Genomic DNA, 19,494 nt, shown 5'->3' on the forward strand with positions numbered 1-19,494 from the left:
CCGCGAGTTAAACATTTATCAGCAAACCGCCAGAGAGATAACACAGCGGGAATAAAACACATTGCCTCACATTGTTAGACACCGAGTGACACAGATTGTAATGTGTGTCAGTAAACAGACCCGGAAAACAGAGTCCGAGAAAGGAAAGAAATAGAGAGATAGAAAAGAGTCATAAAAAGAAAGAAAACCCTTTCTCCACCCCAACAACAACAACTTGCATTTATATCGCGCCTTTAACGGAGTAAAACGTCCCAAGGCGCTTCACAGGAGCGATTATCAAACAAAATGTGACACGGAGACACATAAGGAGATATTGGGACAGGTGAGGTCGGTTTTAAGTGTCTTAAGGGAGGAGAGAGAGGTCGAGAGGCGGGGAGGTTTCGGGAGGGAAATCCAGAGCTTTGGGCCCAGTCGGTTGAAGGCACGGCCGCCAATGGTGGAGCGATGAAAATCGTGGATGCGCAAGAGGCCTGAATTGGAGGAGCTCAGAGATCTCGGAGGGTTGTCGGGGTGGAGGAGGTCACAGAGATAGGGAGGGGCGAGGTCATGGAGGGATTTGAACACGAGGATGAGAATTTAAAATTTGAGATGTTGGTGGACTGGGAGCCAATATAATGATCCCACTTTTCAAATACCCCGAATTATTACAATGCTGACCTGGAACAATCTAGAACATACCGCAAAACAAGACATTATGATCAATGGTCACTTTAGCAAGGAGTTTAAAAGATTCTTCTAAGAAGGAGAAGGCTCAAGAAACGGACTGTGAACATTTCATGATGGCCTATTTATTTGTGATGTGGAGATGCCGGTGATGGACTGGGGTTGACAATTGTAAACAATTTTACAACACCAAGTTATAGTCCAACAAATTCATTTAAAATTAAATTCCACAAGCTTTCAGAGCCTCCGAAAGCTTGTGGAATTTAATTTTAAATGAATTCGTTGGACTATAACTTGGTGTTGTAAAATTGTTTACTATTTATTTGTGTCCAGGGAGAGGGATGAGACACATGAAATGTTTCACACATTTCAAATCTCCGCGGTCAGACTGCCGATTGTTTATTGATCAGGAAGATGGCTGGTAATAATCTGAGACCCAGTGAAGAGGTGAGAACAGAGCAGCAGGGAATGATCCCAGAACAATAGGAGCCAGCAGCTCACCGTCTGGTCCCTGTGTCAGGGACAATACACAACACCTCAGCTCCAGACCAGGAACAGAGAGCTGCTGTTAACGTGGCCCAGCCCTCTCAAACTGCTGGAACTGTGATGTGGAGATGCCGGTGATGGACTGGGGTTGACAATTGTAAACAATTTTACAACACCAAGTTATAGTCCAGCAATTTTATTTTAAATTCACAAGCTTTCGGAGATTTTCTCCTTCCTCAGGCAAATGTTCCTCAGGCAAACATTTGCCTGAGGAAGGAGAAAATCTCCGAAAGCTTGTGAATTTAAAATAAAATTGCTGGACTATAACTTGGTGTTGTAAAATTGTTTACAATTGCTGGAACTGTGGGATGGAAATCAGACTTTGGGTCTTGGAGGCTGCTTTAGGGGCTCAGTGGCTCATCGAAAGAATAATTTCCATTAAAGAGCAGGGCTCTGCTCCATCACAGACTGATACTGTACAGTACATGGCAGAGTAAAGCTCCCTCTACACTGTGTCATCAAACACTCCGGGGGCAGGTGCATCAAGGGTTAGATCAAGATTAAATCTCCCTCTGCACAGTCACAGAGGATGTCATTTGTGACTTTGACAAGGGCCGTTTCAGTACTGTGGCAGGAGTGGAAACCTGATTGGAGGGATTCAAACATGGTATTGTGGGAAAGATGGACATGGATTTGGGAGGCGACAACACTTTGGAGAGGAAAGGGAGGTGGGAGATGGGGTGGTAGTTTGCAAGGACACAGGGGTCAAGGGTGGGTCTTTTATGAAGGAGGGTGATGATGGAAGATTTGATGGGGAGGGGGACAGTACCTGAGGAGAGGAGACCATTAACAATGTCAGCTAACATGGGGCCAGGAATGGAGGTTGTGTGGTCAGCAGTTTGGTGGGAATAGGGTTGAGGGAGCAGGAGGTGGGTCTCATGGTCAAGAGAGCTCAGAGAGGGCATGAGGGGAGATAGGAGAGAAACTTGGTGGGCTTGGGGAATGGAGGGGAGCGGCAGAGGCAGCTGAATGAATGGTCTCAATCTTAGTCACATCCCCCCATGACTGTCTTTCAATTTATCTTAAATCTTTCTCTTCTGGTTATTAACCCTTCCATCACTGGAAACAATTTATCCTTACATACTCTGTCAATACCTTTCATAATTGTGAATACCTCATTTGAATCGTCTGTTAACTTTCCGGTTGTAGTCTCAGTGCCCTTCCTGCTAATCTGTTTTTTAGTTCCCATATGGTCTAGCGGTGAGGATTCCTGGTTTTCACCCAGGCGGCCCGGGTTCGACTCCCGGTGTGGGAATAGTAAACTTTTAGTCCCAGTCTCCCAATTTGCCTGCAGTCCGGACTGTGGCTCCTTCTGAATTCGCACCACAATCACACTGAGAAATGAGGCAAACCACAGCACTTGAAGCGACAGTGCACCAAAAACCCAGTCCCACAAGCTGAAGGGAAACAAGCAACAATGTCCCGACAGGTCACTCAGCAGCTCATGGCCAAGTGTTTGACTACAATCGTTTTATCATTTTCTGTAAAACCCGAGTCTGAGTGAAACACGCACAGAACAATCTGGAAACAGTCAGCGGGTCGGGTCCCATCTGCGGAGAGAACGGACCAATTAACTGAGAGTCTCAATGAGACGAGGAAAGAGACACGGCCCACTGTGAGAAACAAGGAACTTGCATTTGTATGGCACCTTGCACATCCTCAGGACATCCCAACGAACTTCACTAGAAGTTCAGTCACTGTCGTTTCATAAGAGAACGTAGCAGCCAAGTTGTGTACAGCAAGATCCCACAAACAGTGATGCTATATTGAGCAGACCTCCTGTTTGTTGGGTGCTGATGGTTGTGGAAAGAATATTGGCCACGGCACCGGGAGAACTCCCTGCTCTTCACAAATTACCACGGGACATTTAAAACCTCGGAGCAGAAAGAAGGGACCCCCATTAAACACTTCATTCAAAGGACAGCACCTCTCACGATGCAGCTCCCTCTCAGAACGACACAGTCAGTCTGGATCATGTGTCCCAGTCCTGGTACGGGAGCTGGAACCCACACCCTTCTAAACACCAGCCTGACTACCTGGTGTTACTCTCACCCCCGGCTAGTCATGAACCAGACTGTGCCACTCCCAGAGTAACTGATGACCACAACCTCAGCCCTGGGTTCCGGTCTGCACCATAACCGCAGCCTGTTACATCTCATAGAAAGTGGCGTGGGATTCCTGAGTTCATTCTATGATCTGCATTGGGGGAGTGGGACTACATGGATTGATCTTGCATAGAGCCGGTAAGGACTCGATGGGCCAAATGGCCTCCTTCCGTGCTGTAACCTTTCTATGATTCTTTGATTCGATGTGGATGGAGAGGGATACAAGGAAGTGATCAGAGATGGCCTTATGCATGATTGACACAATCGGGAGTAGAGAGGCCACGTGAGATGGCAAGGTCGAGGGGGTGGCCATGAATATGGGTCGGGGAGTTTCTATGCAGGGAGAGATTAAGGGAGGATAAAGTATCACATAATAGACTTGTTAGCAAAATTGAAGCCCATGGGATTAAATGGACAATGGCAGCGTGGATCCAAATTTGGCTAAGGGGCAGAAAACAGAAAGTAGTGGTGAACGGTTGTTTTTCAGACTGGAGGCAAGTATACAGTGGTGTCCCCCAGGGCTCGGTATTGGGACCACTGCTCTTTTTGATATATATTAATGACTGGGACTTGGGAGTACAGGGTTAATTTCATAGTTTGTAGATGACACGAAACTCGAAAATGTAATAAACAATGTGGAGGATAGTAACAGACTTCAGGAGGACATAGACAGACTGGTGAAATGGGCAGAAACATGGCAGATGAAATTTAATGCAGAGAATTGTGAAGTGATACATTATGGTAGGAAGAATGAGGAGAGACAATATAAACTAAATGGTGCAATTTAAAAGGGAGTGCAGGAATAGAGAGACCTGGGGGTGTAGTTACACAAATCTTTGAAGGTGGCAGGATAAGTTGAGAAGACTGTTAAAAAAAGCAAATGGAGCCCTTGCCTTTATTAATTGAGGCACAGAATACAAAAGCAAGGAATTGATACTAAACTTTTATAAAACACTGGTTGGGCCTCAGCTGGAGTATTGAGTTCAATTCTGGACACCAAACATTGGGAAGGATGTTATGGCCTTAGAGAGGGTGCAGAGGAGATTTACTAGAATGGTGCCAGGGATGAGGGACTTCAGTTATGTGGAGAGACTGATTAAAGTTCACTCTGAACTGCCCCATCAAACACTCGCAGGACAGGTACAGCACGGGTTATATGCAGAATGAAGCTCCCTCTACACTGTCAAATCAAACATTCCCAGGGCAGGTACAACACGGGTTAGATACACAGTAATGCTTCCTCTACTCTGTGCAATTTAGATCTTGCCTCAGATTTCAGATAAAAGGTTGCTTTGCTGCACAGTCTGCTGGTGTCTCTCTCTTTCTCTGCACTCAGTTACACCGCTCTCTACCTCCCTCTGCTGGTGTCTCTCTGTGTCTCTGTACTCAGTTACACCGCTCTCTACCTCCCTCTGCTGGTGTCTCTCTGTATCTCTGTACTCAGTTACACCGCTCTCTACCTCCCTCTGCTGGTGTCTCTTTGTATCTCTGTACTCAGTTACACCGCTCTCTACCTCCCTCTGCTGGTGTCTCTCTGTGTCTCTGTACTCAGTTACACCGCTCTCTACCTCCCTCTGCTGGTGTCTCTTTGTATCTCTGGACTCAGTTACACCGCTCAGTCTGTCCCCGCAGCTCCTTCGGGAGTTTAATGATTTTGGAATGAAGTCTTTTTCCTGTGTGACTTGTGAAGTTTTGATCAGTGAAATGTTTGTGAAAGAGAAGGATTGAGAGCTTTTAGTGTGGGACAGAAGTGATGTTGTTTCATGGAGAAGCCACACGATGCGTTATATTGAGCAGCGGTTTCCACATTTACCACACACGCAAAAGGTCCCCGGTTCGATCCCGGGCGGGAACATTATTTGGGAATTTACTCCAGGTGAATCTCCAGTGTGAGTTTCTTCTCCTGTGAAAAGGGGGCGATAATTCCTTTTCCTGTTAAATTTGGCAACGGCTGCACCACATTCCTTCCAGGGAGAAGGGATGATGGAAGAAAGTGCCCATGAACCTGATTAAATGAGGCCAAACACAAGATAATATTAAGATGTCATCAGCAGAACATTAACATAACCTGAGCTCCGAGATCTGACCGGGTCCCATTCCCCCAGAGTGAGGAATGAGCGGGAGGGGAAATTCCACCCGGTTTATATTTTTGTCCAAGGTGATGTCACAAAGTCCAATTTACTGTGGAGCCGAAATAGTTGAGTTTGGAGAGCGTGAGATTGAAGATCTGAAGGTCTCTGGGTTTGATTCTGTGTTCGGTCATTTTTGTTGCTTTGTTCTCGTTCTTTGAGTCGATTCTCGCATTTATTTACACTGAAATTTTAACCGGCACAGAAAGATTGGGGAAGAAACAGACAGGCATCAAGAATGGGAAATATTGATAGTGTCTTTATTGAGCTTTTATTTCTCTTTTCTCTTCTGCCTTTTTCTCTGGAATTTGTCTCTCTCGGTGCCGGGAGACCATTTGATTTGAGGCATTTGTCCTAAACTGATGTCTTTTCCACATCACGGGGCGGTCAGACCCGCTCTGTCTGTTACTACTTGTGACAATTGACGGGAACAGGCCGCGAGTTAAACGTTTATCAACAAACCGACAGAGAGAGAACACAACGGGAATCAAACTCATTGGGCATGATTTTACCGGGGGCAGGGGGTGGGGGAGTCATGGGAGGTCGTCAGGGGTCATGGGTGGGTCAGTCATCGGGGGCATTGACGGGTCAGTTATCGGAGCGAGGACTCAGTCATCGGGGGTCGGTGGTCATCGCGGGGGTCGGAGATCATGGGGTTCGTAGCTCGTGCAGGGGTGTCGGTGATTTGGAGGGGGTCGGCCGATCGCCTGTGTGGGATCACGGCAGGTTGGCTTGTTGGGCCTGGGGGAAGCACTCCTGCTCCTCCGGGCCCACAAGCTGTGCTGTAAAGGCATTTACCTGCTGTTTCGGGCCTTCTCGCCTCCTCTCATGTGGTGTGAAGGAACAGGCCAAGGAATCCCGGCCCCCAGGAGTTAAAAATAAAAAAGCTGTGAAAATGGAGGCCCGCAGCCTCCTTCAAAGCTTTCACTGACCGACCCGCCTCCGTTAAAAGCAGGAGTGGGCGGGTTGGGGTCGGGTTTTAGTTATTTTTACTATTTTTACCTTCCCAACTCACCCATTTGTGGGGTTAAAATTTCGGCCCTTTACTCTGTTTCTTTCTCCACAGATGCTGCCTGATTTGCTGAAGGATATACTTGCCATGGAGGGAGTGTAACGAAGGTTCACCAGACTGATTCCTGGGATGGCGGGATTGTCCTATGAGGAGAGATTGAGTCGACTGGACCTGTATTCTCCAGAGTTTCGAAGAATGAGTGGTGATCTCATTGAAACATACAAAATTCTTACAGGGCTCGACAGGGTAGATGCAGGGAGGATGTTTCCCCTGGCTGGGGAGTCTAGAACCAGGGGTCACAGTCTCAGAATAAGGGGTCGGCCATTCAGACTGAGATGAGGAGAAATTTCTTCACTCAGAGGGTGGTGAATCTTTGGAATTCTCTCCCCCAGAGGGCTGTGGAGGCTCAGTCATTGAGTACATTCAAAACAGAGATCGATAGATTTCTAAATATGAACGACATCAAGGGATATGGGGATAGTGCAGGAAAATGGTAGAAGATCAACCATGATCTTGTTGAATAGCGGAGCAGGTTCGAGGGGCCAGATGGCCCACTCCTGCTCCTATTTCTTATGGTTCTTGCTGAGTATTTCCAGCATTTTCTGGCTTTCTGGGGCGAAGGTTTATCAAACATTGTAATGGTTGTTATTGAAAAAAATATTCCCCTTGACTTTCTGTGTGGATTTGTTTGTTTGTAAAGTCTGGTGTTTATTAGTTCCATGCTCTAACCAACTGAGCTAACCGGCCATGTAGCAGATTAATGCTCATGGGTTGGAGCCTTACGTTAGGCGGTCTGTGTTTTATGTCTCACACTGAGTGACAGAGTTATTGAACAAACCACATCCCGGAAACATTGATACTTGTTTCTGTATAAAACTGGTGAGGATGTAAATCGAAAGTAACAGATAAAGAGCAAGTTAAGATATCAAATGTAATTATTTGATGAACCCACAACACGCCATAAATTAGGTCGCGGTTTCCGGAGTGTAACGGTTATCACTGTTCGCTTTATGCGCGAAAGATTCCCGGGCGGGAACTTTATTTGGAAATCTCCAGGGTGAGTTTCTTCTCCTGTGAAAAGAATTGGCTTTTCCTGTTAAATTTGACAACGGCTGCACCACATTCCTGGTGTCAAGAACATTTTAACCAGTCTCTGGAAATACAAATGAGAACGGATGAAAGTTCATCACATGCAAAACACAATAACTTCCCCACGTGTCACTGGGTAACCATGTTAGTATTTCCGTCAGTCAGTCTGCAGAAAGTTATCGCTTCATTAATGACGATTACAACAATTATTCATCTTTAACAGAGTTTCATGTATTTATTTAATAAAGTTCATAATTGTTTTGGACAAATTATTTCCCTCACCGGGAATCGAACCCACACCGCGGCGGTGAGAGCCCCGAATCCAAACCACCAGATGCCGCGCAGTGGGTCGAGTGATGGATTGGCACAGTTGGTGTATGAAAAAAATTAAAAAGTAGAAACAGAAAATGTTGCGAACTCTCAGCAGGTCAGACAGCATCTGTGGAGAGAGAAACAGAGGGAACGTTTCAGGTCGATGACCTTTCATCAGAACTCGCTCCACAGATGCTGCCTGACCGGCTGAGTGTATCCGGCATTTTCTGTTTATATTTCAGATTTCCAGCATCCGCAGCACTTTGCTTTTGAAATTAAAAAGTAGCTCAAGTTGATGAAAGTTGCACCAGTGAAAATCCTGGGTGGAGATTTAGAGGATGCGACAGTGGGAAGGGCTGGACTGCGATTCGAACAGTCCTCCAAGCAAATTTCGGGGAAGTCATCGAAATTTAAAAGAGGACTTGGAACGGGAATAGAACGACAGGCTCACGTGACAGGGCATTGGTGTTCGGAATGCACAAAATGCAATCCCCACTGCTCTGATAACCTGAATCAGACAAATAGTAATTCACAACACAGGACAAATCCATTTGATTTGAGTTTTGGAAACCCATTCACGACAGCAGCTGTCTCCCATCAGTTTACTTTTCCAAACTAAAGGGTGTGAAGCTTGCACGAGTGATGATCTGTGCTGTATTATTTCTGAGCAGCAGACTCACTTTGCCCCATCAATGCCTATTTGTTGGAAGGCGCAGTCCTCATTGGTCGAGGGGATCGGTTTCTCGAGCTGTGATTCACCATCCTCTATTTCAGGAATATTCCGGTTTGCTGAAAATGAGATGAGATGAAACGAGCAGGTCCAACGAGCCGGTCTGCAACACCACACGGCATCGACAAAGTTGTCTCTTGCACTTACAGTGAAGCGGAGGGCAGTTTTCACCCTTAAACCAACAAGTTTGGTGGCGCAGTAAATAGTGTAGATGGGAGCAGGAAGTAGTGAAGGGACATTGATGATTAAATGAGAGGGTAAAACTGTGGCAGATGGAGTTCAATGTGGGGAAGTGAGATATAATCCACTTAGAACATTAAAAAGATAAATCAGAGTATTTTCTAAATGACGAGAAACTAGGAACTATCGAGGAGCAGAGAGGTTCAGGGGTCCATCTCCAGAAATCACTAAAAACTAGTGGACAGGTACAAAAAATAATTAATGGAATGTGAGCCTTCATCTCAAGGGGCTGGAATACAAAGGGTGGAAGTTATGATACAGATGCATGAAGCTCTGGTTAGACCACATCTGGAGAACTGCGTTCAGTTCTGGACACCGTACCCCAGGAGGGACATATTGGCCTTGACTGGGTGTAGAACAGATTCACCAGAATGATATCGGGGCTAAAAGGGTTAAACTATGAGGACAGGTCTTGGAGACTAGACTTTTATTCCCTTGAGTATAGGAGGTTAAGGGGTGATCTAATTGAGATGTTTAAGAAGATAGGGGGGAGGGGAGTGCAAGAAGATGGTTTGTAGTGGAGAGGAGAAGCCCGGGGGTTATCTTTGCATTCCAGGATGATCCTGGAATAGTGAGCAGTTTTGTCAGAGGAGAGCAGGACCCGATAGTGCTTTATGTGGCCCAGCCAGATCTGGTGATGAATGGTTAACCAGTTGTCCACCATAAATGTTCAAGTCTGCGTCCCTTGGGCACACAGGAGTGGAAATGAGGGCAGTACCAGGGGGATCGACCAGGGTGAGGGGGAGTGATGGTTTTAATGGGTACAAGAGCGTCAAAGGTGGAGGTGAGAGTGTGATTGAGCAAATCGGTAGCTGCAGAAATGTCGTGGTGAATGGAGGGACAAAGGCTGGAAAGTTGGGAATTTGAAAGTGCCGTTGTAAGTGACTTGGGGGAGAGTTTTTTCCAGGGATGAACACAGAAGGAAGTGGGTTAGTCCCACTCCCCGGCTCTTTCCCCACAGCCCTGTGAATTTTTACACGTCAAGTATTTATCCAATTCCCTTTTGAAAGTTACTATTGAACCTGCTTCCACCTCCCTTTCAGGCAGTGCATTCCCGATCATAACAACTCGCTGCGTAAAAAAATCTCTCCTCATTCCCCCGCCCGTGGCTTTTTTGCCCATTTATTTTAAATCTGTGTCCTCTGGTTATTAACCCTCCCATCACTGGAAACAGTTTCTCCTTATTTACCGTATCAAAACCTGTCATAATCGTGAACCTCCATTAAACCTTCTGGGTGGTCTCAGTGCCCTTCCTGCTGGTCCTTCCTTCAGTTCCCATGTGGTCCAGCGGTCAGGGCTCCTGGTTTACACCCAAGCGGCCTAGGCTCGACTCCCGGTGTGGGAATAACAGGTTTTTAGTTCCAGCCTCACAATTTGCCTGCAGTCCAGGCTGTGGCTGCTGCTTCCTCTCTCGCTTCTGTGTTCGTCCCACAATCACACTGAGAAGTGAGACGGACCACAGCTCTTAAAGGGACAGTGCACTAAAAACCCAGTCCCACAAGCTGAAGGGAAGCAAGCAACAATGTCCCGACAGGTCACTCAGCAGCTCATGGCCAAGTGTTTGACGACAATCATTTTATGATTTACTGTAAAACCTGAGTCTCAGTGAAACACACACAGAACACTCTGGAAACACTCAGCGAGTCAGACCGAATCTGTGGAGAGAACAGACCAATTAACTGAGAGTCTCAATGAGACAAGGAACAAGACACGGCTCTTCACGAATTGCCATGGGATCTTTTACACTTCGGAGCAGAAAGAAGGGACCGCCATTAAACACCTCATTCAAAGGACAGCACCTCTCACGATGCAGCTCCCTCTCAGCACGATACAGTCAGTCTGGATCATGTGTCCCAGTCCTGGAACTGGAGCTGGAACCCACACCCTTCTAAACACCAGCCTGACTCCCTGGGGTTACTCTCACCCCCGGCTAGTCACGAAACAGACTGTGCCACTCCCAGAGTAACTGATGACCACAGCCTCAGCCCTGGGTCCCGGTCTGCACCATAACCGCAGCCTGTCACCGCTCATAGAAAGTGGCGTGGGATTCCTGAGTTCATTCTGTGATGTGCATTGCGGGAGTGGGACTACATGGATTGATCTTCCACAGAGCAGGTATGGGCTCCATGGGCCGAATGGCCAACTTCCGTGCTGTAACCTTTCTATTTTTCTATGATTCCATGTGGGTGGAGAGGGATACAAGGATGTGATCAGAGATGGCCTTATCCATGATTGACACGATCGGGAGTAGAGAGGCCACGTGAGATGGCAAGGTCGAGGGGGGTGGCCATGAATATGGGTCGGGGAGTTTCTATGCAGGGAGAGATTAAGGGAGGATAAAATATCACATAATAGACTTGTTAGAAAAATTGAAGCCCATGGGATTAAATGGACAATGGCAGCGTGGATAGAAAATTGGCTAAGGTGCAGAAAACAGAGAGTAGTGGTGAACGGTTGTTTTTCAGACTGGAGACAAGTATACAGTGGTGTCCCCCAGGGCTCGGCATTAGGACCACTGCTCTTTTTGATATATATTAATGACCGGGACTTGGGTGTACAGGGTATAAGTTTGGAGATGACACGAAACTCAGAAATGTAATAAACAATGTTGAGGATAGTAACAGACTTCAGGAAGACATAGGCAGACTGGTGAAATGGGCAGAAACAAGGCAGATGAAATTTAATGCAGAGAATTGTGAAGTGATACATTTTGGTAGGAAGATTGAGGAGAGGCAATATAAACTAATTGGAACAATTTTAAATGGAGTGGGGGAATAGAGAGACCTGGGGGTGCAGTTACACATATCTTTGAATGTGGCAGGACAAGTTGAGAAGGCTGTTAAGAAAGCAAATGGGGCCCTTGGCTTTATTAATTGAGGCATTGAATACAAAAGCAAGGAATTGATACTAAACCTTGATAAAACACTGGTTAGGCCTCAGCTGAAGTATTGTGTTCAATTCTGGACACCAAACATTTGGAGGGATGCCAAGGCCTTAGAAAGGGTGCAGAAGAGAATTACTAAAATGGTGCCAGGGATAAGAGACTTCAGTAATGTGGAGAGACTGGAGAAACTGGGGCTGTTCTCCTTAGAGCAGAAAACATAAAGGGGAGATTTGATAGAGGTTCAAAATCATGAAGGGCTTTTGTTAGGAATCTTACAACACCAGGTTGAAATAAAATTGTTGGACTATAACCTGGTGTTGTAAGATTCCTTACATTTGTCCACCCCAGTCCATCACCGGCATCTCCACATCATGGCTTTTATTAGAGCAAAGAAAGAGAAACTTTCCAGTTGCAGAAGGGCAGTTATAACACGGGTTAGACAGAGAGCAAAGCTGCCTCTACACTGTGACATCAATCACTCCCAGGGAAGGTACAGCATGGGTTATATGCAGATGAAGCTCCCTCTAAACTGTGAAATCAAACACTCCCAGGGCAGGTACAACACGCGTTAGATACACAGTAATGCTTCCTCTACACTGTGCAGTTTAGATCTCGCCTCAGATTTCAGATAAAAGGTTGGTTTCCTGGACACTCTGCTGGTGTCTCTCTGTATCTCTGTACTCAGTTACACGGCTCTCTACCTCCCTCTGCTGGTGTCTCTCTGTATCTCTGTACTCAGTTACACCGCTCTCTACCTCCCTCTGCTGGTGTCTCTCTGTATCTCTGTACTCAGTTACACCGCTCTCTACCTCCCTCTGCTGGTGTCTCTCTGTATCTCTGTACTCAGTTACACCGCTCTCTACCTCCCTCTGCTGGTGTCTCTCTGTCTCTCTGGACTCAGTTACACCGCTCTCTACCTCCCTCTGCTGGTGTCTCTCTGCATCTCTGTACTCAGTTACACCGCTCTCTACCTCCCTCTGCTGGTGTCTCTCTGTATCTCTGTACTCAGTTACACCGCTCTCTACCTCCCTCTGCTGGTGTCTCTCTGTATCTCTGTACTCAGTTACACCGCTCTCTACCTCCCTCTGCTGGTGTCTCTCTGTATCTCTGTACTCAGTTACACCGCTCTCTACCTCCCTCTGCTGGTGTCTCTCTGTCTCTCTGGACTCAGTTACACCGCTCTCTACCTCCCTCTGCTGGTGTCTCTCTGCATCTCTGTACTCAGTTACACCGCTCTCTACCTCCCTCTGCTGGTGTCTCTCTGTATCTCTGTACTCAGTTACACCGCTCTCTACCTCCCTCTGCTGGTGTCTCTCTGTATCTCCGCATTCAGTTGAACCGCTCACGACCTCCATCTTTTTTTCTTTTCTTTTTTTAATTTTTTTTTCTAAAGAAACTTATGAAATAGGACAATGGAAGTGATTGAAAAAAAAAGGATTCTAAAGACATTGAGTTTTTTTTCTGAGATACATCCAATCGTATCACAACAGCGACTCATTGAATTGGAATCAGGTGACTGCAGTGTATAAAAGGTGCTGGTTGGTGGGTAAAGGAATAGTTGAGTTGTTTGGTATCATGGGGGATTTTGTAGTGAGAGGTTTGTTCCCATTGCTGGTGTTAGTTGGAGTGGTTTGTTGCTCTGATACTTGGCAACAGTTTAGAGGGCAGAGATTTCCATGGAGAAGAGTAAAACCCACCCCTGTGCCCCAGAGAGTCCCTCCCCCTGTCCCTCCCTTTGGTTCCCATTTCAGTGTGTCTGAGGGGAGAAGTCTGTCTCCACTGCAGACTGTGATGGTGCAGTGTGGAGAGCAGAACCTGCTGGTGAGGGTAGACATGGATTTGTTTAGAACCAGGCACCTGATTAAAGCTGCTGACCTGACCCTGGGGACAGCAGGTTGTCGGCCAACTGGGATCTACTCTCAGAACCACACTGTCCTCTTTGACTATGGGCTCCATGAATGTGGCAGCAGATTGCAGGTAATGTGATTCCTCAACTCTTGCTCCAATTTCACTGTGCAGATTATTGCCCACTCTGAACTCATTAATATCGGGTGAAACTCCAGCCACTGAGGAGATCCCTGAATGAAATCTGTGTATAAATTCTTGCCCACTGTTAAATATCACCCTGTGTGAAACTACTTCTTTATGTTGACATGTCAATCTTAGCTTTATATTTGAAAAGAACTTAAACTTGTCACTGAGGGACTGCATCTTTCTTAAATGGGTCGTTATTACTCTCTAACTCTGAGATTCAATTCTACTGACCTTGAACCTTCACCTGCATTTCTCCAAACCACTCTGTTCTCTTGTGCCTCAATTGATTTATCTTTTCTGTTCCTTCCTGTGGATATTCAGGCCTGTTGCCTCAACTTGTGGTCAATGAATGTTCAGTGTGGAAGTTCCTGTTGAGACTTCTCTTGAAAGATGAAACAAGTGGAATAATAATTGGGATACAATGTATTAAAGGGGAACTCCACTTTTGGTTATTACACCTGCCAATCCCCTTGATTCCACGGCCACAGATGAGGTTTAAAAGTGATGTTGTGTTTTATGCTCCTTATCAGGGGTAACTTGAAGCCCCTTAAGGTGAAAGCTCTATTCCATATGGGAAATAATGCTCATCAAATTTAGCTGTGCCAATCATTTCATGGTTTCTGACTGCAGGCCTGAAGTCTCCTGTAATAGAAGGTGGACTGAGTCGAGTAACAGAGGCTGCTCCAGGCAACTTCCACCAATGGTGGAGCTGCTTCAATCATGTCATTGAGGGGTTTCAGCTGCTCCTCAAACTGCTGCTTAACAGGGCAGGAAAATGACCAGAAATAGCTTTTGTCCAATGAGACCAGCTCTTCATTCCTTAACCTGATGTCTTTCAGATGGCTGGAGATTTCCTGGTCTACACCACCCACCTGAACCACACCCCAAATGCTCGTGGATCTGTCATTGTGAGAACTAATGGAGCCATCATTCCCATTGAGTGCCACTATTTTAGGTAAGAAACTTTACTCTGTGGCAAATAAGGTCTACAGCAGGTGCAGTTCTCTGAAGTTGTCCTGAAATTACACTCCTGTCTTTCCAGGAAGGGCAATGTGAGCAGTGACCCTATCAAGCCCACCTGGATCCCATTCAGCTCGACCAAGTCTGGAGAAGGGCTTCTGTCATTCTCACTGCGTCTTATGAACGGTATGTGATGGGTGGATGGGGAGTGCTTTTCTGTCGTCTCCCACTGGGAGTTACACCCACTGTTTCTCCAACCCTTGTCCTTCAGATGACTGGCTTACAGAGCGCACCTCGACTGTCTACTACCTGGGTGACCTCATTCACATTGAGGCCTCTGTTTCAATGACTAACCACATGCCCTTGAAGCTCTACATTGACAGCTGTGCAGCTACATTGAGCCCAGACAAGGATTCCACCCCAAGATACAACATCATTGACTACCATGGGTAAGGAGCTCTCTGCTTTCTCCAGCTGGTTATGTCTCAATAGGTTCACTTAATTCACTTTGTCCCTTTTTTTAAATCTTTCTTCAGTTGCCTCCTAGACAGCAAAGCTGAGGACTCCTTTTCAACCTTTGTGTTGCCAAGAGGTGAACGTGAGCTGGACAAACTCCAGTTTGACCTGGATGCGTTCCGCTTCTTTGGAGATGACCGTTCCTTGGTAAGAGGAAGCCAAACATTGGGTTCCCCATGTTGGGAGGAGGTCACTAAATAACAACTTGTATTGAATGTGTCCCTCAGATTTTCATCACCTGTCACCTGAAAGTTGCTGCAGTGGATCGGAGAGATTCCATGAACAAAGCTTGTACTTTCCAGAATATGTAAGTTCCCTCTCTCGCTCAGGGATGTGTTGTATTGAAGGGTGATGGACAACCTGGTTGATAAACTGATTCTCTGGTTTAGCTGGACCCCATTGGAAGAATCGACAAATGACGTGTGTGCCTGTTGTCATCGGGATAACTGCGGTGCCACGAGGGAATTCCGACTTGATTCCAGAGGAAGGAGGGATCTTGCATCTGGACCTGGTAGGACATTGATCCTCTCTCTATGTTGGAGGTCACCCTTTACCCTCTCTAACTGGAATGTTTGATATTGCAGGGAATGATGCTGAATTGAAGTGGGAGGGTGAGGCCTCACTTGGACCCCTGGTCATTCTGGATCCTTATGTGACGGACCTGACAACTGAGCCCCTTAATGAGGTTGAGCAAAGGATGCAGGAGAGGTCTCCAGGTGGTGAGTTGGCCGACTGCTGGTTTCCATTTTCTCCTCAGTATTTCCTTCACTAACCATTGGTTCCTTTTTAGGTGTGGCGTCTGAGGTGGTCCTGATCCTGGCCCTGACTGTGACCGCTGTCTCTCTGATCTCTGCCTCTTTGATCGCCTTGTTTCTGTACAGGAAACACAAGCAAACCCAGTTCAACTAGTTATCAAATGACCAATAAATCAGTGACTACTTGTATCTTCTAATGGCTGGTTGCTCATTTTTCATTATCTGGCTCCAATCAGCATGCAATGAGTGCTCAATACTGTTAGTAACACTGCACTCCTCCACAGTTCCTCCTGTTCGTGAAATAGGTTTTAATGAGTCAATGTTAGTCGTGGCAGAATGGTTGGTAATAGTGTATCCAGGCCCAGTCCAGGGATGGCTGCAGCAATGGGTGAAGGCTTGCCAGGCCCTCATTGTGCAGGTCAATGAGCTCTGAAGGGATCGTGGGACTGGCCTGAGGTACTGGTGCCGGCTGGTTGACGGCCCAATCATTCCCTTGGTGCTCTGTGGCCATTGATCACTCGAATCCCCACACGGGCTCCAAACTCCAGTTAAACTTTCCCGTTTGGAGCTAATTGTCCAAACACCAATAGAATTGAAAGTCAGTGGACTTGGAACTCTCTTCCAAGATTGAAGATCTCTGCCTCTGGTGTGAAGATTCTTGTTTAGTGGGGCTGGGACTCCAGGTAGATTTCAAATGCTCAGTGTAAATATGTACACGGGAGGCAATGTTGTGCCCATTGGGTACAGGCACAGTGAGAGTGTGAGGGATGGGGAGCCCAGCGGTTGTGATTTAACTCTGTTGGATTTGAATTTCACCTGTCGTCTTGTGAGCACAGGCTGAAGTTTCGATATCTTCAGCTTCCCGTCACGACAGGCCCTCAGAATTTCATTGTATGTAGTTAGTCCTATTTTCAGATTACATTATTTATCGTTCACTGTATTTGAGGGGTGGTCATAGGAACAGGAGTAGGTCATTTAGCCCCTCGAGCCTGGTCCACCATTCAATGAGATCATGGTTGATCTGTGACATAACTCATATACCTGCCTTAGTCATATCACTTACCTTTTGGTTAACAAAATTTTATTCTGAGATAATAGATTTAACAATTGAGCGAGCATCAACTGCCTTTTGTGGAAGAGTGTTCCTAACTTCTCCCACTCTTTGCGTGTAGAAGCGTCTCTTAACTTCACTCCTGAAAGTCCTGATTCTAATTTTTAGTTTATGTCCCCTGGTCGCTAAACTGGCTGTTTTTATAACTTTACAGTGAATTGAGTACAATCCATGTCTGGGACACCCTTTACTTTGAAATATTGAAATTTGTTCATAAAATATTCAGATTAATAAGAGAATGTTTAACTTTACTGAGCTGGGTTTTTCTTTTTGGTAAATCAGACATTCAGGGGGTCTATTAAACAGGATGGGAGCTGTTAGCAGTAAACACCCTCGCTTCAGACAACATTCTTTGGCGGGTGGAAACCACTTCTCCATTTAAATCAAATCATAGTAATATTTTACTTGAGCTATAATCACTGAAGTTTAGTGTTTAAACATAGCAGGAGATCCAGGCTTGTTCTGTTAAAGTAGAATAACAATAAGTTAGTGGGAACTTTTAACAATAGCAATTCACTTCTGCTCACTGTACACACTGAAGGTGATTTTTCTTCCAGTGGAAACTGCAGTCAGACGGCCCCTCCTCACTTTCACTCTGAGCTTCCTCACACTATTGATAAATAGTGTTTGGAAACTTTAAACCCAATAGATGACAATACATTCAAGTGTAGTGTAGGTCCATCCTACCCTCTTCTGACTGTTGTCTGATTTACATGTAAACATTTTAGGGAGACTTCACAAACTAGATTTACTGGCCAGGACAACTACTTTGGTTTTTTTTTACAATGTAGCAAAAAAATACTATGTAGGAATGCTTAAAGAATTCATTCTCAATGAAGCTTAGGATCTAACAGTACAGAAACAGGTGACTTTCCTCTTGCTCCTCATCCAATTTAATGTTCCTCTGTTCCAAGGTCCCTGGACACGACACAAAGCTGGGGTGGAATGTGAGCTGTGAGGAGGATGGAAAGAGGTTCCAATGTGATTTAGACAAGTTGTGTGAGTGGGCAAGAACATGGCAGATGCAATATAACGTGAATAAATGTGAGGTTATCCACTTTGGTTGTAAAAACAGAAAGGCAGATTATATCTGAATGGAGATAGATTTGGAAAAGGGGAGGTGCAACGAGACCTGGGTGTCCTTGTCCACCAGTCGCTGAAAGCGAGCATTCAGGTGCAGCAAACAGTTAGGAAGGCGAATGGTATGTTGGCCTTCATTGCAAGAGGATTTGAGTATAGGAACAGGGATGTCTTACTGCAGTTATACGGGTCTTGGTGAGACAACATCTGGAGTATTGTGTGCAGTTTTGGTCTCCTTATCTGAGGAAGGATGTCCTTGCCATGGAAGGAGTGCAATGAAGGTTTACCGGACTGATTCCTGGGATGGCAGGACTGACGTATGAGGAGAGATTGGGTCGACTAGGTCTATATTCAGTAGAGTTTAGAAGAATGAGAGGTGATCTCATCAAAACATATAAAATTCCAGCAGGACTAGATGCAGGGAGGATGTTCCCGCTGGCTCGGGAGTCCAGAACCAGGGGTCACAGTCTCAGGATACGGGGTATGCCATTTAGAACAGAGATGAGGAGAAATTTCTTCACTCAGAGGGTGGTGAACCTGTGGAATTCTCTACCACAGACCGCAGTGGAGGCCAAGTCATTAGATGTATTCAAGAAGGAGGTAGATATATTTATTAATGGTAAAGGGGTAAGGGGGAAAAGCGGGAACAGGATACTGAGTTAGAAGATCAGCCATAATCATTTTGAATGGTGGAGCAGGCCCGAAGGGCTGAATGGCCTACTCTTGCTCCTATTTTCTATGTTTCTATACTCCCGTTTAAAATAATTCATGGAGTCTCTGTCAATAACACTGTCGGGCAGAACTCTGCATTGTCCCTTCCCTCTCTGTGAAGATTTTTTTTGAACCATAAACATGTATCTTTTGCCATGTCACATTTGACCCTAGGGGTTATAGAATGATAGAAATTTACAGCACAGAAGGAGGCTATTCGGCCCATTGTGTCAGTGCCAGCTGAAAAAGAGCTCTCCAGCCTAATCGCACACTTGGTCTTGGTCCGCAGCCTTGTAGGTGACGGCACTTCAAGTGCACATCCAAGTATTTTTAAAAAGCGATGTGGGTTTCTGCCTCTACCACCCTTTCAGCCAGTAAGGTCCAAACCCACACCACCCTCTGGGTGAAAAAAATTTATCCACAGATCCCCTCCAATCATTCTACCAATTACTTGAAATATATGCCCCCTGGTTATTGGCCTCTCTGCGAAGGGAAATAGGACCTTAATATCCTTTTTTTATTTGTTCATGGGATGTGGGCTTTGCTGGCAAGGCCAGAATTTATTGCCCATCCGAAATTGCCCATGAGAAGGTGGTGGTCAGCTGCTGTCTTGGAAG

At 45.9% G+C, this 19,494-nt stretch overlaps 2 protein-coding genes and 1 non-coding gene across 3 annotated transcripts in view; 2 read left to right on the forward strand and 1 right to left on the reverse strand.

Moving 5' to 3' along the window:
- LOC137302345 (zona pellucida sperm-binding protein 3-like) overlaps positions 1 to 19,494 on the reverse strand; it is a 1,023,493-nt gene that overhangs the window by 435,823 nt on the left and 568,176 nt on the right. The window lies entirely within an intron of this gene.
- On the forward strand, positions 2,393 to 2,464 carry trnae-uuc (transfer RNA glutamic acid (anticodon UUC)). The gene has a single exon. It is a non-coding gene; the product is annotated as a tRNA-Glu (tRNA).
- Positions 13,289 to 16,172, forward strand: LOC137302038 (zona pellucida sperm-binding protein 3-like). The gene is made up of 9 exons (XM_067971737.1): positions 13,289 to 13,687; positions 14,584 to 14,699; positions 14,787 to 14,890; positions 14,976 to 15,153; positions 15,241 to 15,367; positions 15,448 to 15,527; positions 15,610 to 15,731; positions 15,805 to 15,939; positions 16,011 to 16,172. Exons 1-9 carry the CDS (start codon positions 13,502 to 13,504, stop codon positions 16,127 to 16,129), a joined length of 1,167 nt encoding a protein of 388 aa, XP_067827838.1. The 5' UTR covers positions 13,289 to 13,501; the 3' UTR covers positions 16,130 to 16,172.

Source organism: Heptranchias perlo, chromosome 35 (assembly GCF_035084215.1).
Source record: "Heptranchias perlo isolate sHepPer1 chromosome 35, sHepPer1.hap1, whole genome shotgun sequence".
NCBI classification, from domain to species: Eukaryota; Metazoa; Chordata; class Chondrichthyes; order Hexanchiformes; family Hexanchidae; genus Heptranchias; species Heptranchias perlo.

Excerpts from the sequence above, each read along its gene's own strand:
- LOC137302038 (XM_067971737.1), top strand. The coding sequence starts at position 13,502 with ATGGTGCAGTGTGGAGAGCAGAACCTGCTGGTGAGGGTAGACATGGAT. Across the intron at positions 13,688-14,583 it reads AATGTGGCAGCAGATTGCAG|ATGGCTGGAGATTTCCTGGT; the intron begins GTAATGTGATTC and ends GATGTCTTTCAG. Across the intron at positions 15,940-16,010 it reads GCAGGAGAGGTCTCCAGGTG|GTGTGGCGTCTGAGGTGGTC; the intron begins GTGAGTTGGCCG and ends GTTCCTTTTTAG.